The sequence below is a fragment of the Calypte anna genome, chromosome 3 (assembly GCF_003957555.1).
Source record: "Calypte anna isolate BGI_N300 chromosome 3, bCalAnn1_v1.p, whole genome shotgun sequence".
NCBI lineage: Eukaryota > Metazoa > Chordata > Aves > Apodiformes > Trochilidae > Calypte > Calypte anna.
The window spans coordinates 57,454,562-57,481,002 of record NC_044246.1 but is presented as its reverse complement, the minus strand read 5'-3'; the positions used below and the strand labels follow the sequence as shown (position 1 = coordinate 57,481,002).

The following is a 26,441-nucleotide window of genomic DNA, read 5'->3' as shown; positions in this document are numbered from 1 at the left end:
ATATGTATAGAGACATGCAGAGATATTTGCAGAGAAATTTGAAAAGATCAAGATGGCTGCATGTTATACAAGCTCTCTCAGAAACACCAGAAATTCAATTGAACATATTAACTTACCAGTATAAAGTCTTCATTATTTCTTTTGCTTCATTTTGTACCTGAATGTTTGACATTCCACTTGGTTTCAGCACAGTTTTTCCTTTCCTTTTCTTTTCATTAGCACAGTTGTATTAGATAAAATGTATTTGTTGGAGGATGTTTCCCTAATGCTTTAATTAGAGAGGAACAGCAGCAATGCCTTTGGCAGTCAGGTCTTTACTTCTGTTGTTCTAGCAGACTTAATGTTCTTGAAAGCCAAGTCTTGCAGACACTTGTTCTCTCTTGATCTCCCAGTGCTACAGCCCTGCCATTGGGCACAATGAAACTTGAAATCTTTTATTGTGCTGCTCTTAGTGGAGCAAGAACCCTGGCAAACAGAAATGCAGAGCTAAAGGGGTGGCTTATCTTCCTCTAATTTCTCCTTTGATTGAAAATCCAAACTTTCTGATGCTGACTTATCTGAAAATAATCTAAAAAATTGGTTAGTTCATAATCTACTTGTCTTGGTTGTAAACTACTTTAATAATTTAGTTGCTAACCTAGCTAACTGACTATCTAGCTAGCGAGTTAATAATCTAGATGAGGCACATCCTCTGCTTCTGGATTCAGATTCCTTTTCTGTCAGAAGAGATTGCATTTTGCACATGGCTTTTGTTGTACTTCCTTGTTGCAGCAGTCATAGAAAACAGTACTGGGATCTCTACAACTGTTTTACATTTCTCATTGGGTTTTTTTTGCCCTACAGCTTCGGATGTGTTTTTAAGGGATCTGTGCTAAAATAGCTTGGCAGAATCGGAAGTAAACTACCCTGAAGACAGGCACTGGGGCTCTAGCCCCTGTGGTACTTCTGCTTGTTGGATACCCACCCAACCTTCTCCCTTTTTTTAAAGAAAGCTTTTCCCTGTAGCAGCCTGGGGCAAGGAACCAATCTAGGGTTGCCAATCTCTGTGCTGTGGTCAGCAAAGCTGCTTCTCTCCTCCTCCCTCCCCAGAAGGTGGCTGTGAGGAATGGGGACAGGGGCTGTGATCCGCAGAGTCACATCCACCAGCCCTGACACTGCTCTGTAGCCTTTAGGGAGGATAAGAAGGAAGGGGAGAAGGACAAAAAAGAAGGAGGAGGCAGTGGTGAAGCTGCTGAGAGTAGCAAGGGAAAGGAGCAAGGAAGGGGGTGGATCTCTGGCTGGAGATTTTCTTTGCCTTTTAATTATGTTCAGCTTGCTCATCAAGGTTGGAGCCACACACCTAAGCCTTGTTTTGTGCACCTTTCCTCACCTCCAGATGTTGGGTCAGTCTCCAGCTAATGTTAAAGAAACTGTAAATACAACCTGTGGTTGCTCAAGTTCCCTTTTGCTTCCTCAAGGGATTGCCACATCCATTGGAGCAAAAACATTGAGTGGAACCATAGTGGCTTCCTTTCCCTTCATGCTAAAATGAGCTGCTACACACTATAGCACAGAACCTGGACTTATAGTTACTTGGCTACACACAGCCCATGAGGAAAGAGAGCAAATCTGATACTCCCAATCACTTGTGACCAAGGCCTCAGGAGAGCCAGAACAGGACTGAAGAATAATACAAACTGTGGTGATGCTAGATTTGCAAATTATTCTCATCTATGAAAATTCAGCCAGGTGCTTCAAGGTGTTGCCTGAGAAGAGAAGACTCGTTTTTGAAACAATACATAGATACAGTCATTTATTAGGTATAATAAGCATAATGAAAAGGTTTATCATATTTTTTTTCTGAGCAGATAACATTGCATGAAGATTTGCAAGTCATTTATGCAAATTTATTGCTTTTCAACTCTATTGCATTTTAATTTCTGCCTAACTAGGAAATATCTTAATGTATTTGCAAGTTCTTGTCTAACTATTCCTTGTTGCATATCCTCTCCTCATTCATCTCATGCACCTCTCGTCTTTATTGAACAAAGTTAAAAGTCACTCCATAAAAGTGAATGGAGTCAATTGTTTTAAAAAACAAACCAAAACAAAATAGAACAAAATGCTATGGTTAAATTGTGTGCCTTTATTAATTTTAGCTACCCAGAGCTTTTACTACAAAAATTTCTCTCTTTCATTCTTTGCAGTAACAAACCTTTGGCAGCAAAATTTACATAAATACTTACAAAACTGAAGATGTTTTACAACTAATAATCCTCTGTAGCCACAGATTTCAATAAGACTTCTTTTTCCAATAGCAGAAGCATCTATTTTTTCACTTAAGAAACAGGACTTTATAAAGCTGGGATTAACAAGGCAGAAACCTGCTCAGCATATTGCATTTCTTACAGTGTACCCAGGCTTGAAGCACTGTGGAGAATAAGATACTGAAAGATGTTCTATGATCTTTATGTGGTTTTCTCTATGAGACCCTAAGTATAAGATGGTCAAGGCTATTATGCATTGCATACTTACATATGGCAGTATATACTTTCCACTTTTAAAACACTCCCAAACAACAAACAAATATAAAAGGAGCCCTTTAATAAGTGTTTGATACCTATATTGACACTTCTCCAGGTCTATTCTTGACGTATAAAGGCATCATACCTCTGCTTATATTCTTCCTGACTCTTTTATGATGGAAAAAAAACCCCACTAGATGAGTATAATAGAGCTCTTTTAAGCCACAGATTTTGATACAATGATTAAAAGGGGCAGATGCCCATGAAGAAAGCCACACCAGAAGTCTCCTCAAACCAGGTCTGTGAGTTGCAGGGGTGGTTTCAAATCCTGCTGTCTCTGCCTGCTCTGTGCTGGCCCAGCAACAGCATGCCAGGATCTTTAAGGGTTTCCTGATGGTCCTTGCTTTACTCTTACAAATATTTATAACTAAATACTTACATTCCACATGGATGGGTAAAAGTCACAATGCTTGGCTTTAGCAGGGGGCTTCCTCTTGTCCTTTTGTTACCCTGCCCCTATGGCTTAAGTGAATGAATGAAAAATGGAAGCAAAACTATCAAGTGCTGGCTGACTAATCTACTATTTTGTCTGTCAGTGGATGCTGGGCTACTTGAAATATGTACAAAATCTTCAGGTTAAAAATGGTACTTACAAAAGGGGCTTTTTGTAATCTCTTTTCCTTCAGGAAGATGATATATGTTGTTTTGTTTATTGGCAGGTTCAGCTTTTTTGAGTTTAACTAGAAATAGGAATGTATTTAACAGGCAATGGAATGCACATACACCCCACTCACAAGAATGAATGAGGAAATACAAAGGGGTTTAATGTTTAGACTTTATCTAACCAACCCACATCAGATGTGAAGGTCCAAAACAGAGCAGATAACTTTATTGCAGAATGTCAGTACCGTTTTTCTACATACATTTGAAAAGTTTCCAGCCTTGTCTACTAACATCCAATAACAATATCCTGGAAAATGTCACTGGTCTGTCATATGTATCTGAAATATGAATGCATTTTTTCCTGGTGCTTATGGGGAAGAGTAAAAATATGTGGGCTTCACATTACCCAAAATCTGGTCTTCATAGTTAGGAAGGCAGCAGAAGAAGAATCCCAAGCATATTTCCATAATGGCAGTGGTCCAGCCAAATCCATAGGCCCAGCTGAACATATTGATTCCTGTCATTTCAATTTCACTTGAGAACTTTACTGGATAAATCACCAGGCCCATGATGGAGAACACAGCTGAAGAAAGAGGATAAAACAAAGCACGTTTAAGCTTACACTCATCATGCTTCCTGCCTCCATAGTGCCTGTAGCTAAACCCACCCATGTTTAAGAACATCCTAAGATGGATCCACTGCTATGACAGAATTTAGATTATTTCTCATTGAGCATTCAATTGCACATTGGCAAAGATCAGAGTACAGAATCAGCTGAGGGATATTTCAGTTCTAGTATTATACATTCACCAACTAAACTTGACTTTATATTCTGCCTTACCAGCAACAAACAGCAAGCCTCCAATCCCTCGTATGAAGTTGAACCGGAGTGTGTCAATGGCAAATGCTATGATGGCCAGAGCAAAACAGATGACTAGAAGTAAAAAGCCAACCAAGTATGTGGCAGCAGCAGCTCTTCCCCAAGCTGAAATCAGAAGGGAGATGCATTAGAAAGGAACAAAACAATCCCTTGAAGTATTTTTCTCTGGTTTACAATAAAAGGATAATTTTAAACAAATGTGAAAAGAGAGTCAGCTCCCATAAGGAAAGTACAGGAGCTTTCTCTCCTCTCGTAGATGAAATTACATTTCCACAAGAAATCATTCACTAAGTGCAGAACACATAAAAATGCCAAATGTATAAAATGTAATGGGGCTTGTGTGCAGGTTTCTGCTTTATATTTAACAACTTAAAATTGAGATTAAAATTACTGTAGAGATGGAATGTAAAGGATTAGCACTCTTATTCCATAGCAAGATGTTTTTGCCTGAGCAGATACCGTAAATACAGCAGCATTTTGCATGGACAATGAAAATCAGACTATCTCTGAAACTTACTGAATTCTTCCTTTTAAAAAAGTGTTTAAACAAGTGCTACCACCCTGACATTTAAATTAAAGGTAAGGCAATAGTCCATAAATGTCAATATTCAGTGGTTTGTGCCTTTTTCAGCCTTTGTTTAGCTCTGTATCCTAAATGGAGCTAAAGATTCTGAATATGTTTTGAAGGGGAATTTGACCTTTGTTTTTGATCCCAAGTCAGAACCGTTTCATTTTGAAAAGCCTGTTCAGGATAATAATGGTTCCATTTTCAAATTAGATTACTTTATGGTATAATATATCAGATCTAAGCACAGTGTGTTGGCGTAACAACTGAAAAAGGTATTAATTCAATAGTTTAAGTTTTGTGGGACAACTACTGTTCAAAGAGACCAAAGTGTCTCCACTTCTGAATATAAAGACCCCACTTTGACACTTACTACATTGTGTATGTATGCATGGAATACACAGTTTAAACCTGCTGAGCACCTCTAGACTTCTCTCCCCCGCCTACACCATTTGTTTGCAAAGTGTCAGCTTCTACCCATGTGTGTAGCAGCAGTGCTCAAAAATGATCACAGCCCAAACAACCCTGATAATAATTACAAATCAAAATAAACACAGTGCAGTACAAGTTCCCAATGAAACTGAGTAAGTGAAGACTTCTGATTCGACAGTTTTTTTGCTTGAGGCTTGCAAGTAATAAAATGCAAAGTGTCCCACTTCCTCCCTGGCTAGTGTTGAGTAGGCATGAAAGCCACAGTCCTGTCCCTACTGCTGAATGACACTCCTCAACTTCTTTTCCATCAGTCCCACACCACTTCTCCTACTAAACTAGAAAAATGGATCAGGATTTTCCAGCTCTATTTTTCTTCCCATCAGTCCATCAAAACCAGTTTCCCATTTTGTTTGCTTTTCACCATACCTTCCCCTACCAATGACCACTGATCATCTCATACTGCCTGCTGCACTACATTTTCAAGTTACATGCCATGTCCTTTTCCCTCCTTGTGCCAAAAGGTTTCTGTCTGCTCATAGGGCTTTTCAATTGTATTATTTTTCCTGTAAACAAGCAGTACCTGGGAAGACTCAAAAGGAGAGCAAAGATGTGCCAGCATCTCAGCTTCTGGCCCAGTATTTTAGCCCAATCTCTTCTCTTGGGAAGAGACTTGAAGGCCTCTATATAGCACACATATAGTAGAGTATGCAATGTGGAGACACAGGTGAGAGGGCAGAATCCCAAGCAGAGTGTGGAAGGAAACTTCCAGGAAGAGAAATATCTTGAAAAACCTCAGTTTACCCTGTTGAGGGTGCTCTTGATCCCATGCTCTCAGACACCCCTGTAAAACAGCAAAAAAAGGGACAGCTGGCCGTAAGAGAAATTGCCCAGCAGCAGTGACCTCCCTGCTTTTGGATACCAGTGTTCTAACTTCTGGCAGAAGATTAAAATGACAAGGACATCTGGAGATGATGGTTTTCTGTTAGGTGGAAACTGGTTGTGGTTAGGTGAAAAACTCCTAGGCAAAGGGTTGTCCCCTCCCATAGCAACATCAGAACACAGCTGCCCACCTGGGGAGTGCTGATGCACCCCAAGATCTGGGAGGTCATCTCAGACACTAGCACTGGCACTGGCACTGCTGTGGGCAGCAAATGATCTGTCAGAGCTGAGCCTTGCTTCCAAAGAGGAGCTATGGCATAGCACTGTTCCCTGAGGTGGGAGCATCTCCTGGGCTGGCTACTCAGGGGAGCCCAAGTGGCCTGCTGGCCATGGCCATGTGTGGTGACACCTTGCCCATGCCACCATCTCCCTCCTCCAGCAGGATTTTCCAGGTGTTTTTCCTAAAGTAGAGTAAAAAATGCTGTGACTATATGAAAGCAGACTGGGTGCACACCCAGCCCCATGGGCATCAGCTCCATGGCAAGAATAAACATGCTTGTGGCAGGATGCTTACAACCTTAGGAGGCATTGCTTAATACAACCTAACAGCCAATCCTCTGACTCTCACTTCTATAGAAGAGAAAAAAAACAACTCAGCATTGTAAGGAAACCAATACATGGCTCCAAGTAAGGCAATAGGATTATATGGAAGAGTTCCTGTGGGGTTTTTCTGAGGTACAGTACCCTGACTTGAGCTGACCTTTGCAAAAAGTATGTTACCAGTAGCCTAAGCTCATGGTGTGCAAACATCTTACCTGTCTGGGGTAAAAGGTAGCAAAAGGTATGAGTAGGAATAACTGTGACTGTTTATACCTGAGATACTATTTTGACTTGTGCCAGTCAGTAGTAGTAGAGTAGCTTAGCATCTTTACCAATATAACTCAGAATAATACTCAGAATTCTATTAAAATGACAGCATTAGAAGAACTAAAGTGGTCAGAGAAAACTGGCAAGTGAGTGACTAATCTGGTCCCAAATATTCCCCTATCTGCTGTTACTGCTTTGTGGAGTATTTTGTTGTTTGTTTGGGTTTTTTTACCTTAACATGAAGAAAGTGTAAATAATTTTTCTAACAGCAAAGCTTTTTTCTAAAAAATGTGAATCCAGACCTAAGAATAATCATGGGTATAACACTAATGCCAAGTAGATTTGACTCGAGAGCATACAGTTAAAAGCTGAAAGGATCTAGCCCACCTCTCAGAAAAATCAAAAATAGAAACAGAGGGAGCAGCAGGTTATAGGGTATCAGGCTGAGTCTGTGAAAATATTCAGCTATTTGTGAGGATCCCTCAAAATCTTTGTGATGCTTTTGGTTGTTTAAGAGTTAAATCATGTTCATCAGGAAAAAAAAAAAAAAAAAAAAAAGAAAGAGTGTTTATGTGAGAATGCCATTGAATACCAGAATGATCCTGTAACAATTTCATGTCAGTTCTATTTCTCCTTTTTTCAGCTCCTCCATCAGCTGAAAGTACACAAATGAGCACTATGAAAAGAATGGTGTGTCCACTTTTGAGAAAACTCCTTCTAGCTAGCAATTTACTGAGCAATTTAATCTTGAAACAAGGCCTTTTTTCCCCAAAACAGGGAAAAGGAACCCATGTTTTCATGCCTATCTCAAGCAGAGGGAGGACAGCACTTCTAGTTAAAGTGATTTGTACAGAAATTTGTGAGAGTCCAGGCTACCCTGGAATGCAGTAATGTGTGACTGCTGGAAAATGAAAATAAGTGCCTCCCTTCTAAACTCCCTGCTGTGTGAGGAGATGTCTGAGCTAATTTAGAGACCAGAGCTTATCTTACCAGTGAGATAATTAGCTGAGACAGTGCACGATAATAAAGTAGCTTTATTATTATTCTGCTATTAAATTTAACAGAGTTTAGAGGTAGCATGACTGTGTCTTGTATTGTACCACCTAGACACATTCTGAATACCCTAGTGCTAACTGCAGCCATATGGAAGCTGATGGACTTCTTTAGAGACCCAGTATCAATAATGTCTTTGGTTTCCTGTCTTCCTACAGGAAAGCTGGGAAGGGACTTTTTACAGGGGTGTGTAGTTAAAGGACAAAGGGTAACAGTTTCAATCTGAAAGAAATTTAGATTAAACATTAGGAAGAAATTCTTCGGTGTGAGAGTGGTGAGACACTGACACAGATTGCCCAGGAAAGTTGTGGCTGCCCCTCCCTGGAAGTGTTCAAGGCCAGGTTGGATGGGGCTTGGAGCAACCTGGTCTGGTGAAAGGTGTTCCTGCCCATGGAAGAAGGGTTGGAACTAGATAATCATTAAGGTCCCTTCCAACCCAAACCATTCTATGATTCTGTGATTCCTGATTTTACTCCTTCATGCATTTCCCAGTTTGCAAAAATGTGAACGCTCCTTGTGTTTCACACATAAGGAAATAAACTTCCTTGCTCAGCAGTAAGTTGAGCCTAGATAGTCTTTCCCCGCTATGTTTCATGCTCTAAGCAGTGCCTTCAAGAAAGAGCTGTCATGCCTTGAGAAGAGAGCTGTTGTACCTTGAAAATAGCATGTGCCATCTACTTCCCCATGACAAATACAAATTTCTGTTTCTGGTGTATAGAGTTTAAAACATGGGAAAACATTTACAGTGACACCCTCATGTCGTTCTTGATCTGGTGCCCTCAAACCACATGAACTACCAAATCTCTTTGGGTGATATTTTATGAAAGCAGCCCAAGAGTTCAGAAGTATTCCTGGTCTAATCAATAAGAACATATTTCTCCAAATTTTACACAACTGGCACTGGAAAGAATATAAAAATGCTCATTGACAGTTTGCAAGCACCAACAATTATTTTCAAGGTTCTTGCTGACTGATCATTTTAACACATCAGCCACTGCAGTGAATTGTGCAGCAATTCTAGGAAGGACAATTTTAATTCAAAAGAAACAGGGAGGAGGGGGGAATAAAATGTAGCAGACTAATATTTTGCTCTGTTTTCCTTCATACCACCGAGGGAAAGAAACACAAATCTTGCAGCTTGACCTCCAGTCTTGAAAAACAATTCTTACAGGAACTAAAATCTGCCCTGGTGATGATTCATCCCTGTATTGTACGTAATGAGAATGTTTCCAGGCTGAGTTTGCAGAGCTCAACCTGTTTTACACCTCTCTGATTAAAGGGAAAGAGCATTATTTTGGAAACAAAGCAGAACTCACGTAGGTTTCCCAACCTGCAGCTCTTCATCAGGGTGTGGTGAACTCTGCAGAGCGTATGCTTTGAAAAGGAACTGCTTTAGCCAGGTTTTATGCATTTCATTTTGGTTTGTTTTCCTCGAGAAAGTTTCCATGTGGAAGTGAGCATGTCTGCAGAAGAACATATGTTCCCCATGGCTCAAATCTTAAGATGGCCCATCCAATTCATTTGTCCACATCTCAATTTATGAGCTTATGAGTTGTTGGTATACATGCAAGGCACTGTCATGCAGGTCTCTGAATTCCCCATGTTACCTGTGCAACACTGGACAGTGCAAAATCCCATCTTCTGGAGATCACAGCTCTGTAACATGTCAACTACAGGAAATTTCTGTGCTTTTTTTTTTTTTGAAAACAAGTGCAAGTGTTTGCTGCTCACATGAACTGACACTGAAATACCATTGTGCATGTACACAGTCAAGACAAATCAGAAACTATGAAAAACAGCCTCATGAATAAACTGTATATGCAGACTAAAAGCTAGTGACTGAAAATAATTTCAAAGGAAAGCTATGCAGATGAAGAAAATCATGTTACTCATGGATAATTTATGAACACTATAAAATGAGGGGAAAAATCAAAGGTGTGATTGGGTGTGTATTATTCTCTGAGTTTCTACATTGCATTTGGATCATTCTTAAAGCAAATGTTTTCTCTGAACATCTTTCCCTTGGGAAGCCAATACTTTGTTTTTCTTTGATTGGCTTTTTTTGTTGTTCTTGTTTGTTTGTTTGTTTGTTTTGTGGGTTTTTTTGTTTCTGGGGGGGTATTTTGTGTGTGTGAGCTAGTATCATTTGGAGTGTAATAAGAAATTTTTGGTCCTTGTGTTTGGCATCCTGTTTGGTAACTCCATTCTTTTTTCCCCTACCATTACTTCTTTAGAATTCACTGGCAGATTGTATGAATTTCTCATTTCATAACAGAGTATATTCCTATAAAGTTTAGCCTAATTTTATGTGAGCAGAAACCAGCTTTTAGCTTTCCACTTCTTAAGACAATCATGGAAGCAGAGAATGACCTATATAGGTAAACAACAAGAAAATGTCATTGCAAAAATGGTCCCACATAAGTGAGAAAGAATTAGGACTTCCATTTTATATTATTTTAGATGACAGCAGTAAGGAAAAGAACCTTATGGACTGATTACCTATCAGGAAAACACTGTATGCATTAGCAGAAAGCAGTCATTTCTTTACCAACAATATGGCCTTGGCCATAGTTTAGTGCTAAGGTGATAGCTTAGTTTGGTTTGGCGAACTTTTAACTTTCTTTAAAGCAAAAGCCTATTAATTCACCACCACTGACTTTATTTACAAACATATAGAGGTAAAACCTGCAACCAAGGATTTACTTCTGCAAATCTCTTACTGAGGTAAGCAATTCATCTTAGAACCTATTTAGACTTCATTTTGAGGGGAGGTGCAGTTACTTCTTGAAGGAGTGGTTCAGATTCATCTCATCATAAGCCCAGGCATGTGCCAGCTTGACTTAGAAGCTGCCTTCTGCAAATCTTGTATTAATAAAGGCTGCTCCTTGTTGCTTACTTAGCATTATGGAGGTAGACGTGGCAGAGGGTGTAGAGCCATCATCAAAGGGAGCACCAAGGGAGTAAGTTAGCTATTAAAATAATGTACATGTAGTGCACCAAAATTAAAGCTTTGCTCATGAGAGAGTTAGGGAGTACCCCTATCTCACATTATCTTCAGAAGCAGTTGAATACATTGAGAATATCTTGAGATTAAAGCTCAGTTTTATGTACTTCAATGCTATAACATTCTTTTCTCCTATATTTTTCCCACTTATTTTAAACTAAAGCAGGGTTACTTACACTTGCATGTATATATGGGAGTTGGGAAGGTCATGTAAATAAAACAGGTCAGGTATTGATTAATCAGTACAAATACTTAAGCTCAATTAATCAGAGCAGCAATATGTTCCTTCTTCCTAACTACCCCTGAGTTACAGGTGGGTTAAAATACTTCATGGGAATTAAACAGAATCCACTTCCATGACAACATAGGGTATGAAGTCGGACATCAAATCAAAACAGCAGAGTTTTGGAACCTTTCCAAAAGTCTCTTTTTAAGTTTTATTTTTGCAGGGCAATTGGAGGATGAAGAACCTGAATTTACATTTTTTTTCCATATGTAGCATGTATTGTTCTCACTGTTAACCTGCAATTTCTATGCTGTGGGCAAATCTTGTTCTGAAACCTTGCTAAAAGTCACCTTTTGCACTAGGGAGTTTTTTCCTTACAGACAGCAGCTGTGAATCTGGATCTAACCTTCTGTTTGAAGTAGGATTTTACCATTTGCAAAATGTGTTTGTAAACTACATCATAAGCTCCACTTACTGTTCTTGTGAATGAAACAGCTTTTACAATGCGACTTCAAGGTCTTTATCACTTGCTGCTCCATTACTGATGGAGTTGTCAATGAACTGCACAGAGGCTTCCTACATTGGTAGCCTGATTTAGACACAGTGTACATATAGGCACACTATAATATGTGACATTAGATGTGTTCATTTGCAGAGTAGTACTTCAGGAGGACTGTGTGTGATCTGAAGTGTTATTTAGTACCAGTAAAAGGAAGCCAGAAACCTCTGAGACATAGGCTGCCATCATCACTCCACAACCACTTGAGCTCCTGGGAATTTTTGACCGATTAGAAATCTTGTAACGCTGCTTGATGAAGAAGAAACACAGCATTACAAGACTCACTAAAGGTTGTTTAGAACAATACAAGCTGTCAGTGAGAAGTAATATGGAACTGTAAAAAAAAAAAATGTTTTGAGAGGTGGCTTGGTTGCTTTCTTTTCCTGCTTAACTGCTTTCCTGCTTAATAATCTGACTTGTTTAATCGTATGGTAAAATTAAAAATCTGTCTTACAGCCCTTATCATCATTCCAGATATGGACAGGTTATTATAGCCCTGGTGTATCAGATTACCTCAATAAACAAGAGGAAGAGATGAGGTTAAGGGAAATGAGAATTCAGCCATAAATTTCCATACATTTTCAGCAGAGATCTAACTGTGTGAGTGAATGGTATCCTCTTCAAGGATGTAAGGTCCTGACAATACAAAATGTTGAGGATCTTCATGAAGTCCTCAATACCCGCAGATAATATTTCAAGATGAGGAGATGAGAACCCTCCACACAACTGCTATTTTTCCACCAAATTTATCTGTAATTATTGAAGTGAGGATGGCTAACACACAGCAGGATGCCATCTGCAATTGCTCTCAGTAGAGTTAATTTCTAATGAGCATAATTATTATTAAGAAATTATTATTATTAAGAAAAGAGACTGAATAAATGGATTTGTGACTAAATGTATAGAAGGACACCCTAAAATAAAAGGGTGTATAAAAGAAAACCCTAAAATTACAAGGGAAAGCATAAGGAATAAAAATTGCCATGGTAATTAAATGCTTTGGGCTTGATTCCCTCCTCTTAAAACTTGTCAGTAACAACATAATGTGTCCTACAAGGGGAAAAATCAAATTTGTTATTTCTTTCTTGCATCAGAGTTCCTTAAATATACTGTTGTTGTGACATACATTCATTTAATTAAGCCTGTATTTTCTGTCATTCTAAGTTTTACTAATGCTTGAAAAGTATACATTATTTAGTAACTAATGTTATAATCTTGTTTTTCACTGGTTAGTCCCAGGTCATGTAACACTTTTCAGAGATGGATGACTTAGGAAATTAAGTGCTTCTCTATACACTGTCATTAAAACCACTGGCAATCACCATACATAAATATAACTGTCCCACACTACAATGCAACAACAAAAAGCTTTCATTTTCAGTTCACTCTCTGTCAAAGGAGTCAAGATTTGCCCTGTAACCCAGGCAATGCACAGAGCATTATCTGGGCTCCATCCTGCGTTCTCCACACAGGCTCCCTTGGACTGGTCAGAGACCTCCTCAGCCTTTTTGATGAAGAAGAAACACAGCATTACAAGACTCACTGAAGGTTGTTTGGAACAATGCAAGCTGTCAGTGAGAAGCCATATGGAAGTGTTAAAAAAAAAAAAAAATCTTCAAGGACACTTTCCCAAATCTATTTGAATGTTACCAAATTCTGAAAGCCTTTAGGTGCAGAACCTTGACTTCAGGGGAAGCCTGCAATAGGGGCTGGTCCCTGCTTCAAAAGCACAGCTACTTGTTTGCCTCATTTCTGTTCCTACATCAGATACCCTGGGATGCCAAAGAGCCACCAGACAGGCTGCTTCTCCTCCCAGGCCCTGCTGAGAGGGGCTGTCTCCCAACCCATCCCTCTGGAAATATCCCTGCATCACTCTGCTCAGGGCACTTGAGGCAAGTGAGGGCTTCCCCATTCCTAAGATTAGGTGCTGGCTATCAAATGTGATGTAAATGCGGGGGAAAGCAAAACAGTTTTACATAGGCAGTGTGGCAACACGGAAAATTTGTGTCTGGTCTATTCTGTACCGTGGATGTGATGTGTCACTAATTTGTTCAAGATTTCCAGAAGGAGAGTTGTGCAGCCAGTGGTAGGTGCAGCATACCTACCAAGAGAGGTCCAGGACTGACCCTGACCACACCATGTACCTCACCGTTGTTACTTTTGCTGGGGAATTTTATCAAGTGATTTCTATTCTGTCATTCCTTCAGAACAGTAAATGATGCTTCAGCATAGCAAAGATTTCCCAGACCAAAGATCCTGATATAGGCAAAACTGGGGAAAAATCAACTTATCAATGGGGTTCTTATGAGACTAAAGCAGAATATTTCTTTCCTCAAGAGGATACTGTCTTTTGCAGCATTCCCATCTTACATGTATCCTGTAGACATATTCATCTGCTGCCACATTTGAAGTATTTTTTGTTTGCTATGATACTAGTAATCCTATTTTGCAGTATTGCATTAATATTCATGGACTAAAATAAAAATGGAATTAGCTAGAACACAGTTACCTCTTAGTTGTTTGGAAGACAATGTGAAGAAAAGTGCCCTTTTCAGATGGAAATATCATTCATCCCTCCAGCAATCTCCACAACTATGGAACCCTCCACACACACTTGGAAAAGGATGTAGTGGAATACTATGATGTGAAAATAACTGAAGATCTGGATTACACTTGTCATGTGGAAATGCCTTTTTGGGCATGGGATTTTCCTCCCCCAGGATCTCTGCACCATGCAGATCAGCCAACCTCTAGATTTAGAGCTTTAAGCTTGTAGTTATTTTGATGGCATCATTTGCATGTTGAAGAGCTGCAGAGCCAGGTGGAACATAAGATCAGGCAAGTGTAGCCAGGAGATTTTCGTCCTAGTGTGTATCACATTAAGACTCATAAAATAAAATCATCTATTTTCCCCAACCAAACCCACACATTTGAGCATCTTCAAAGCCTGCAGTAGAATAAATTACACAGGTGTCTATGGTCTGTGAAACACAACTTGTTCAAGAGAGGATATATGGCCAAAAATCAAGAAGAACAAAAAAATGCTATGTTAGCTTCCCAACAGGATTTAATCTCTGGTTTTTATTTGCAAGCTGAGCCATGTCCAACCAGATCCATTCCATATTGTGGTCATTATCTGCCCAAAATGTTTTAGTCTCTGTAAAGGTTCACGCATGTTATCAGATTGAGACATTTATTTGTTCCAAGTGCCAGAAAATTACAGAACTACCAGTTTGCTTCTCTCAATTCCTCATACTGGATTCTCTTCACTTCTAGAAAATGTCCTAATGCATGAGATAGATTTTCCTAGAAAGCTCTGTTTTTAGAGCTGAATATGCTTGACAGAAAAAGATTTCTGGTAAAGTCTAGATAAGTGTCATATGGCTAAAGCAGAAGATCTAATAATAAATAGGGAAAATAATAGGGTTTATAAAATATAAAAAATAATAGGGTATATAAACTCTTCATATGCTCACTTTGTATAGAGTTCATAAACTGCATAGGGTGGGTAGATGTGTCCACAGAAGATAACTTACTGGTGGAGTTATTCTCCTGGCTTTCCAAAATAAATTGTACAGGCATCTTGTCTTCCCTGTGAAGTTTTGAATTGTGTCAGCTTAAGCTATTCAGAGACCCCAAACTCCACTGGTGCAACCAATGAATCATTCAACCCTCCCTTCAAACTGACTGATCTCAGTGATGTCTTTTTGTCTTCTGTCTGTGTATATGCATACATTAAGCCAAAGAGCCTCTGCTTCAAGAGGAATTCAGGAGGAATTACAGATACCGCAGGTGGATAATTTAATTTGAATTCACACATTATATTGAAGAACTTGCAAGAATGTTATCATTATGTCTAATTACAACAGGATGAAGACATCTGCAGTGGATTAAGATAGCTACACTGTACAAATCCCTTTGAGAATATTCGTTGGCAGCTGCTGGGTACACATGCGTATCAGGTATGGCAGTGAAATCATCCCTGCAGGAAGACCAAATTTCAGAACCTACCCAGCCTGTGGCAAATTAGAGAGGGAAGCTGAGAGTAAAGCCCAGAGGAAAGGAGGCAGGAACTGTGGAACAGAGAGGGAAGAGAAAGAGTTCATCTCAGGAAAGATGTAAACCACTTCTGTCCTTTCTGTTTACATCACACCTTTTGTCTCTCTGCTCAGGAAAATGTGCTAATTAGACTTTGTTTATTGAGCACTGTGTTTAGCTTGGCACAAGACAAAGTGAAACATCCCACAGAACATGATGCTGAGTGCTTGTTTACTATGACCCTTCTGGAGCAGTGTGGATAAATGTAATCCCAGAATTATTAAAACCCTATGTTTCAGCACTGAGGGAGGTAGAATCAGGCTGAGCATAAGACCTGGATGCTGTCTCGTGGCCTGGTCTTTTGGATGAAATCCAAGCCCAGCATCAGGCACCTGAATCCTGTGTGAGGAAAGGCAGCAGCTCCAGAAGAAAAATTTCAACCCCACACTAGCTGAGCAAGGAGAGAATCATAGGAAAACTGTAGAACAAGACTGGATCTGGACAGATCCCACCTCTAGAGACAAGGTGTCTGAAGGGACAGGAAAGAATCAGGACAATGGCATGAGTTTCACCCTTTTATGGGTCAGGAGTAGCCCACCCCTGCACCAGCTGAGATCTGCATTGGGATGGCATCATCTTGAGAGACAAAAACCTGGCAGTATAATCCACTGTCACTTGGTGAAATGCCAAGTTACTGTGTAGAAGTTGGAAGCAAGGTGAAACTTCTCTTGTATTAACAAGAGATTCGAGGAGAAATTAAATATTTTCTGTTCAGTTAAAGCTGACATTTATGGCACAGGTGGGGCCAAACTTGGAGATCAGGAGGAGGGCTCACTTCCATGAAAACTCAGGGTTGGAAAGAACCCCTAAGCCTGTTGCTAAGCACCGTGGTCTTTCTCCAGCTCTTCAGCACCGTTCGCCAGAGGCATCAAACTGGCTTGATCAGTGCTCAGCCACACAGCTGGCACAGCAACTCTGATGGCAGGGCTGGGCATGATGCCCAATGGAGCTTGTGCTGTAGCTCTGCACTCACAGAGGCCTCCTAACTCATTACAACTGGATTTTGTGCATAGAAGGTAGAGTTTGACCATAGACGGTAAACTCTAAGGACCAATTCTGAAAAGCTATAATTAGGGATCCCAGCGACTGCTTCTGCAAGTGTTTGTATGCTCAGTTTTAGCAAGAGCAGCTGAGGTTCTGAGCCTTAGAGAAAACATTGTTTTTAATTTGAATGAGCGCATGTAAGAATGATTGAACTTTCTTCCTGGATCAGGCTAACAGCCCATCACTCACAACAATTTTTTTCTGACTGGCCAATAGCAAATATATAGGGGAAAAGAAAGTGAGAAAAAACAAAACAACAACAGAAAAAATGGGAACAGGGACCCTATAATCCATAGAATGATCCTTCTCTTAGCCTGTTCTCCCAGATGCAGCGGTTTACATCTTTTCAGGTTGAAGGTTGTACCTGGGTCAACATGTTTAATACCATACTTAACCAAAACTTAGTGCAAACAAGAAATCTTTTCATCTTTTAAAGCTTTCTTTCACAATCACAGAGACTCTTTCACACGACCCACCTAGCAGAGCAGTTTCAGGGCAGCATTCTGCAGCTTGACACTCCCTGGGAATATCTTTCTACCATCTTACATTTTTACCTCCCCGTTTCTTGCTGGCACTCAGGACTGGCTTATCACATTAATGCCAGGGTTATCTACGTAACTTGCTGTCTCGACTTTTGATCAACAGTAGCTGTTGAGTTTTGGGAAACAGTGATTGCTGAGAAGGGCTTACTAGCTTCTTCTAAGAGAGGAAGAAAACCTTAAACGCTGTAATATTTTCTGCACTGGTACATTACTGTGAGCATTAGCATGCAATCCATCATCTAAAGCAACCAGGTTTCTTTCTGCACCGGGGGGAAAGCATTTTTCTTCTTCATCCTGTTAGTCAAAAGCCTTGATATGTATCTGTGACAGCCCCTATTGCCCATAACTCCATATATAAATGCCAGACATCAGGCAACACAGTTAGGTGAGCTGAGGGAAGATGAGCTCAGAAACATGACCCACTGCTTCCGAGACCGCTCCCCAGCACCCTCGCAGACACTTACCATAACCCATCAGGGACTCGCAGCTCCAGTCCCCACCCTGCTCAAGCCTCCTGCAGCTTTCCCATAGCGATGCTTGGTGCACGTAGGGCAAGGTCTGAGACTCCAGCCAGCCCCTGCCTGCCAGTGCAATGATACCAAATATGACTCCTATGCCCAGGAGCAGGGGTAGGATCCATCGGCACCGTGTGTAGTTGAGGCCGTACTTCACCATCTTCCAGGGCAGGAGAAGGCCGGTGGGATGCGGGCTGCCGTCTCTGCCACTGACCCAAAGGGTGCTTCTGCCAAGCTTCTGGGAAGGGAGTGCTGGTACCTGCTGGCCTTTGTGCAGATGTTTGAGAAAAGCTTTTTAATCAGGAGGAACGCAGCAGGCAGGGAGGGAAGAAGGGAGGGAAGAAAGGAGGGAGGGAGCTCCACCTAAATTCAGATGAGTAAGAGCTGCCACTGAGCAATAACCAGTTGAACTGGGGAGAAGCTTTGAGGCTGGGTTTACCTGTGGGATCCTCTCTGCCCTGCTGACTAGGTAATGAATCGGTGCTGCTCACCCTCGGCATTTAACGCTTTCCTTCCTACCACTCCCCATGAGCAGCAGCATCTCACAGCTGTGTTGACACCTTTCTATCTCCTAAGGGATTTGCTTTATGGCAGAGGAATACTGAAGACACGCCAGGAAACCATTTGCATTTAGAGAGTGGTTGCTTCTGAAACTTGCCACCTGGAGGCTGGAAGCTTCTTTTCTAGGACTATATTTAAACAAAAATACACCTTATTATCTAAAGTAAAAAAAAAAATAAATTCCTCGAGCTGCTATAAAAACAAGGCAATAAAGAATGTATGACTGCCCTCTCTCCTGCTTGTGGGGCATAGCTGCAGGGGAAAATAAACAAGATTTATCATTAAAAACATAGTATTGTCTGAGTATAGCTTTAGTGGGGGAACAAAAACTTGGATTTGTCTGTGCCTGACAAACATACTCAGCGCATGGCCCTGCTGTAGGTACACCGCCCAGGGCCTGTCAGAGCCTGTTTGCAGTGTGCTGTGAGAGAAATGTAGTGATGAAACATCATCTTGCCATGTACTGAGAGGCCATCAGATGAGTGTGGGCAGAGGTTTCTGTCTGTCAGCCCAGTTTGTTGCATTCACCCTTTGAACTAACACGAGCTGCAACCCAGATGTAGACTCGGACATGTCCACATCTGGAAGCAGTTGCACCCCTTGCAGACTGAAACTGTTTCTGTGAAATATAGTTAAGCACAGAGCATGCACGGTACCCTTTGCTCTCATGGTGGAGTTTGTCAGAGGGGTCTGCATCCAAGTACGGACTTTAATCACTCACAGAGATCTGCTACTGCACTGCAGCTTTCATGGTGAAATGTGACACCCATACTGCGCTGCAAACTCCACAGCAGCTTGCTGGGTTAATAGTCACAGTTCAATAATGGACTAAATAAAATAAATTAATAATGCACATAGAATTTTTACACTGTACGGGCACTGAGCCTGCATAGACCCATACTGGGACATCCATAGTAATGAGCTGCAGCACCTTGAAAAGGTAGCAGCTCTGTCATGAAAGTAGCTTGAACGGGTTAATGCAACACCCTGCCTTATCTTTAATCAGAGCTAGCTTATTTGCCTGGTGTAGGCTAGTAGTGGTGTAGCTGTTTTGCCTCTCTCCAGTCAGTGCAGGCTGTTTCCTTATGGGTTGAGAAGTCATAGCATCATAGGTTTGTAAGAGACCTTAAAGTCCATCTACTTCCAACCCCCCCTGCATGGGCAGGGACACTTCCCACTAGCCCAAGTTGCTCCAAGCCCCATCCAACCTGGCCTTCCAGGTATGAGACATCTGTGACTTCTCTGACCAACTTTTGCCAATGTTCTCACCACCCTCACAGAATTCCTTCCTAATATCTCTCTGTTAGAGCAATGAACAGTTTTATAGATATGGCCTTTGAATCTGAATGTTACTTAGGACAAAAGCCAATTATGAGGACCCCTCACTTGCTCTTTAGAAGAGACAACCTCAAGTATTTTTTTGTTAAGGGCAATTCACAAAGCCATCATATCAGAATATTATATATCTTCCCTTGTAGTCCACATTTGTACTATCCACAGATTCAGTTACTGATAACCTAAATATAATGTTTAAAATGCCATTTACCAGTTCTAGAACACTGAAATATATAATTTATTGCATGATTTTAAAAGATATTAACATTAAAACAACTATGAAGATCACCTTTAGTGCAATATGTTGGTACCTGCAAGCTGTCCAGGTCTATTTACACATGTTCTTTCTGATGCCAAAACTGAGGTGTGAATGGGCACAAAAAACTGTAAAAAGCTGTGGGAGCACAGGTTTGGATTTGGATATTAAAGGTTTTTCTTTTTTAAAATGGCTTCAGGACCATCTCATGCATGTGACAGCAGACTCTAGCTGAATCCTCATTCCCATGTCTATATCCAGTCTCTTTCCAGGTTTCAAACCTTCAAGAAGAGTTACAATTTTCTAAAAACTCAGTCTTTTCTCTTTTTTTGCCCTGAGAGAAAACAGCCAAATAAAGCAATTTTGTAGCTGAAATCCAGTATGAACTAGGCACTGTCAGGTATTTGAGACCCCTCGTTTGTTGCAGAACAAAATTCTCTTCCCTGCTTTTTTGAATACTCAGCCCCACTTCAGATAGACATTTATGACTGAAGGATTTCTCATCACGTTTTTCTTCTAGCTCCCCTGTGGACAAATGCCCATTGTCACAAATGTTAACATTAACATACTGAGATGATGGCACAATATACATTATCACCCTACGAAAGAAAGATGAGTAGTGTTCAGTCATTGTGGGTGTTTCTGTGTCTTGCCCAGATTTGTCATCCTTAAGTAACTCAAAACTTCAAGCAATCATCACATTCAATACAAGGGTAATTTGTGATACCTGAGCAGCTGAGGTATAGACATATTCAAAGGTGACAAAAGAAAGTGTCTTGTGTAAACATGGCACTTCAATGGCAAACAGGGAAAATGACCAATAGCTTTAGTCAGAGAGTCATCATTTGAACTAATGACTTATCTTCAACATCCTTTGTGTTCTGCAACCTGTGAGCTGGGTGTTTATGTGAGAGCAAATGCTTTCTGTGGATATTCCCTCCTGGTTATTAGCAATATCATCTGTTGAAAATGAAGATATATTGTCAATGTTTAAATTGCTAGACTCTAGAGCACTTTCTGCAGCTTGAAAATATTCCTAATGAACCTGCATTGCTACTTGAAGTAATCAAGTAAGCAGTAGGATATGGATAAAACAAACAATGCTTTGGCATTAGAGCTAAAAATAAAATGAGGCTCTTTTCAGCCAAGACAGAAACAGTTTTCTTAGTGGAATTAGAAGGTCACAAATGATTGGCAGCACATTTTCATCCAGTTTTAGTCTGCCAACCTGGTCAGCTGATCTATATAAATCACTAATTTGAAGAGGGCTGACCAGCTGTGGTGCATGTTCATGGCTGTTGCAGCAAAAGTATTTTCATTCTCTACTATTTGCACAGTTTACAAACAAGAAACCACAGAGATGTTTTTAAAATCTTTGCCAGGATTACTTTATGACCAATTGTCTTGAGCGCTATCTTACATCTATCAAGTCAGTCTGAGCAACTGAGGAACGTTTTCTGCATGAGCTATCATAAATCTTAAGAGATTTATAATTATTTTCATTAATTCCTTTATAAGCATAGGTCTTTTTTTTTCTGTTTATGTCAATCTGCCATTTCCCTTTGGAGGAGTCTGCACCTTGAACTGGAATATTGCACTGCAAATATCATTATAATCACAGTTTATAGCAGGATGCAACTCAGTCAGCCAAATTCTACCCAGGCTAAATTGTTTTTTCCAGTTACTCTCTGTACTCTTCACCACCTGGGCACCAAGGCAGTAGTGTTCTCAACATGACCAATATTTCATCTGTAGTAAACACATGTAGAAAAATACCTTCAGAATTATTCACAGGGTAATCCAGCTGCAATTCCTTTGTTTTAAATAGAAGGATATTGGGCATGTGTTTTGAACAGGACCTGATTTCATTACAAAACAAGAACACCCTCCTAAGAAATGAACCAGTTGAGGTCATAGAATGGGTTGGTTTGGAAGGGACCTCAATGACTATCTAGATCCAATCCTCCTTCCATGGGTAGGGACACCTTCCAGATGCTCAAACCTTTAACCAGGTTGCTCCAAGCCCCATCCAACCTGGCCTTGAACACCTCCAGGGAGGTGGCAGCCACAGCTTCCCTGAGCAACCTATTCTAGTGTCTCACCACCCTCACACTAAAGAATTTCTGCTTAATATCCAACCTAAATCCACTATCTTTCAGTTTGAAACTCTTGCCTCTCATCCTGTTGCTACATGCCCTTATAAAAAGTCCCTCCCCAGCTTTCCTGTAGCCTCTTCAGGTACTGGAAGATCACTGTGACATCTCCGCAGGATGAACAACCTCAACTTTCTAATGTAAGCTACTTGCTTTGGAACTCACAACTTCTCTGTGGCCTATCTAGGCCTAATATAGTTGTATAGGCCTAAATAGTTGTCCCATTGCAGTGAATCCTAACAGTGACTGCACTTAAAACATACAGCCCAGCTGCCTTAGGAAAGGAATAAAATCAGCCTTACCTAGGTAGCTCCCAGGTGCCACACCTTTGCTACTTACCTTGCTTTGTCAAAGAAATCGCTTTCATTTACTGTGCCTTATGGGTCACCTGGGAGCAGCACTGGCTACTTGTTTAAGCACTTCGAGATTTACAGATAAGGCACACATACCAATCATACTTCTTTAAGAGTTTTGGCCCTGAATTTTCACTTTGAGATTCTCCACCCAAAAGTAGGGATTTGCTGAATCCAAATATTATATAGAAGTGACTGCTTCAGTTTTAAATGCTTAATGTGGAAACAACCTGGGATGTGGGCTGAAATAAAAATGCTGATCTCCCATCAACATTTTCAACTTTTCCTATAGTCTTCATACAAAATGACAGTTACGATTTTTCCAAGTTTTATGTCACAAGTTTTTTTCTTTCTATTGTGAATCAGAAGAGAAATAATTTTTCAAACATCATGACTCAGCTAAAGTGTTGGGTTTTTTTTTAACAGTGAGCTCTGCTTACTTCTTGGCCTATGAGATGGCTTCCCCAAAGAGAAATTAAAAGAGGCTGTCTACTGAAAAGGAAGCATAGTGGCCACATGTCAGCTCCTGCCCCTGTATGCCTCTGTGCGTATTCAAGACCAGGACAGCCAGCCTATGTACTTTAGCCTGTAATCATTCACTGGGGCAGTACAGCAGAGGGAAGAAATTAGCTGGATTTTTAGACCCAAAGTTTCATGGACAAGTGTTCACTCCAGACCCCCTAACTCCAGAGGCCCCTTTCTGGGTCCTCTCAAAGTCAGTGAACTCTGATTTCTGGTATCTCCCCTTGATGCTAGGTAATTTTCAATACTTATAAAATACGTCCATATTCACAAAGAATGTGAATTGTGAAAAATAGTATGTGTTGTCTACAATTCCATAAAAATCAACAGTGATATGAATCCTTCTATTAAATATTATCCAATCCTGCAAAGGCTTACCCATGAGGAATATAATTCAGGGAAATGTTTATATTTATTATTTACATTACACAATTCATATTGCTTATCATGCGTTATTATTTATTTATATTATTTATCGTTACAATATTTGTATTACAAAGCTGCAGATATGCCTGCATGTTTTCCACTACAGTCTTTATTAGAAATTCAATTTATTCAATTTGGGCATTCAAAAATCATCATTAAAAATACCCTTTGGGTTATTCTTCTTGACAACTTGCAACAGTTTCACAGGGACAAAATTTGAGTCCATTGACTTTTTGCCTGGAGTTTCTGGATGTCACACTTCATAGCTGGAGCAGCTTGGCCCACAACTTCGGATGCCAGGAAAGCTCTGACAAAAGTCTGCTTACAGACTTACCAGTACAGACCTGGATGCATCAGGCCTATCATTTAAATACACTTCACATGCACAGCAAAACTGATATAGTCTTGGTCACTGGGCTCTACACAGACAAACTGCTGCACCTGCTCAGTAATGCTGACCTATCCCAGACAGTGTGGACTCTTTGCTGATGGGTTTCACTACTGCATGTACTTTTTACAAGAATTGCATTCAGAAAGTCAGCATCACAAACATCACCTCCTGATTTGATTGTGCTCTATTCTGGTTGTCAGTATCATCTTCCAAGTTCATTTTTAAATCTGTGCAGCTTCACCTACTAGCACTAAAAACTCTGATTTTTCAGGGTGCTGTCCCTTATCGCCAGTAACCTCCACTGCTCTGCAGTGTGGGACCAGCACCTCAGCTCTCTTGGCTGTTGTGTACCCCTAGAATGTTTTGGTTTCCATTGATATATGTGCTTGTTACATCATTAATAAGTGCTCAGTGATGTCAATTACTCTTCTTTGTGTGTAACTTTTCCTTTTAGTATGTGGGTGGTTTTGTTTCTACAGTGCACCATAACAACCCCGCCCCCAAGAGAAATTACTTTGACTGATCTGTTGCTACACTGGCTTGATTTATGTATATATTCTAGGTCCAAAAGTCCTTAAATGCAGGATGTGAGGGTCAAGAGAATATTTGTTAAGAATTATATCCTGCCAAGGAATTGTCTAAAAAATGAGTCACTTGTTATATTAACTAAAAATACAAAGTCCCAGTGGGGTTTGGCAGCTGCTTCCCATATCCATAAGATTTAATAATTAATCATCCCATTCAGGTAATTCAGACTCATAGAAGGGCTAAGGTTGGAAGGGACCTTCAAGATCATGCAGCTCCAATCCTCCTTCCATGGGCAGGGACACCTCCCACCAGACCAGGTTTCTCAAGGCCCCATCCAACCTGGCCTTGAACACTTCCAGGGAGGGGCAGCCACAGCTTCCTTGGACAGTCTGTGCCAGTGTCTCACCACTCTCACAGGAAAGAGTTTTTTCCCAATGTCTAAACTAAATATCTCCTCTTCAAGTTTGAAACCATTTCCCCTTGTCCTCTCACTACACACCCACATAAAAAGCCCCACCCCAGCTTTCTTGTAGGGCCCCTTCAGGTACTGGAAGGTTGCTATAAGGGCACCTCAAAGCCTCCTCTTCTCCAGGCTGAACAACCCCAACTTCCTCAGCCTGTCTTCACAGGGGAGGTGCTCCAGCACTCTAATCATTTTAGTGGCTCTGGACACTCTCCAGGAGCTCTATGTCCTTCTTATGCTGGGGACTCCAGAACAGGACACAGTGCCTCAGGAGGGGTCTCACAAGAGCATAGCAGAGGGGGAGAATCACCTCCCTTGACTGCTGTCTGTGCTGCTTTTGATGCAGCCCAGGACCCTGTTGGCTTTCTGGGCTGCAAGTGCACATTGGTGGTTCATGTTAAACTTCTGGTCCACCACCATCCCCAGGTCCTTCTCCTCAGGGCTGTCTGTAACCTTTCCCTCTCCCAGCCTGTATTCATGCATTTTGCCTTTCCTCACACCCAGTCACACATGGTTTTGGTTGCTCCTATCTCCTCCTGAGATGAGAGCAAAGTGTGCTGCAGTCCTCCCAAACTGCTCTCTCCTCTCCAGGGTTGGGTTAGAAGTAGCTGCCCTGCAGCCTGAAGCTCACCAGGGTTGTTCAGGGAATTTTAGTAAGCCTGGAATTAGGCTGCAGCTGAATACAGACTGGAAGGTAAACAAGAGTACAAATGTTTTTCATGTCAAAAGAATGGGTATTATACAAACCCTCCAATTATCTTCAAAGCATTTGGGAAAATCTAAAGGGAACAAAAGTATTTTCTCTAGCAGTGAATTTAAAAGTAAAAGTAATTAAAGAAAAGTGGGAAAACAAACAAACAAACAAAAAGACCAAAAACAAAACAAAACAAAAAAAACCCACCAAGCTAACAAACAACCAAAAAAAAAGAAAACATAGGCCATGCATAATCTGAGGTTAGAAATGAGAAGGTTTCTAATCACAGGACAAGTGCAGTCTTCCACTGAAAAGAGCATCTTTTTCTCCATATTTGAAATTCTTGGTCAGAACATGAAAGTTATTGGGTGCAGTTTTGATTAAAAAAATAGGCTTCCCACATCTGAGGCCTCCTCTAGACCAAAACATTCTTAAAACTTACCGGGTTCCCCCTTCAAGTTGTGGTGCATTTAAGAGGTTTTGGCTTAGAGTTTTCTATGCCTCGTGCTTCTGATGAAGGTTCATGGCCATGTTTTGCAGAGTACACCTAATTTACCTTATATTACCTTATTTACCTTATATTTATTTACCTTGTATTACCTAATTTACCTTATATTACCTATTACCTTATATTACCTAATATTACCTATTTTTTATTTGTACCTTAATTGACTAGAAAATGAAGTTTTTCCCTCCTGGACATATGAGGTCTTAACATTAATTTTGTTAACCTGATACTTCATGGATACTGATATTCATGTGAAGTAAGGAATGTCTACTTGCTTGAGTTTATGAAATGAATTGTGAACCACAAACACCACTGAGTTCCTACAACCATCAGTTAAAACAGTTTTAATTAAGCCACCACATTTGAAAGGAGTGCCACATACATTAGTATCACTTGAGAGGAATTAATGACTATTTGCAA

The 26,441-nt window shown here is 40.5% G+C and overlaps 1 protein-coding gene across 1 annotated transcript; it reads right to left on the bottom strand.

Annotated features, from left to right (window-relative positions):
* Positions 1-3,384: 3,384 nt before the first annotated feature.
* Positions 3,385-18,087, bottom strand: LOC103528680 (p53 apoptosis effector related to PMP-22). Its single transcript, XM_008494052.2, has 3 exons — positions 17,781-18,087; positions 4,009-4,152; positions 3,385-3,750 (listed from the first exon to the last, which is right to left on the bottom strand). The coding sequence occupies exons 1-3, from the start codon at positions 17,989-17,991 to the stop codon at positions 3,536-3,538; spliced, it is 570 nt and encodes a 189-aa protein (XP_008492274.1). The 5' UTR covers positions 17,992-18,087; the 3' UTR covers positions 3,385-3,535.
* Between the last annotated feature and the right edge of the window lie 8,354 nt (positions 18,088-26,441).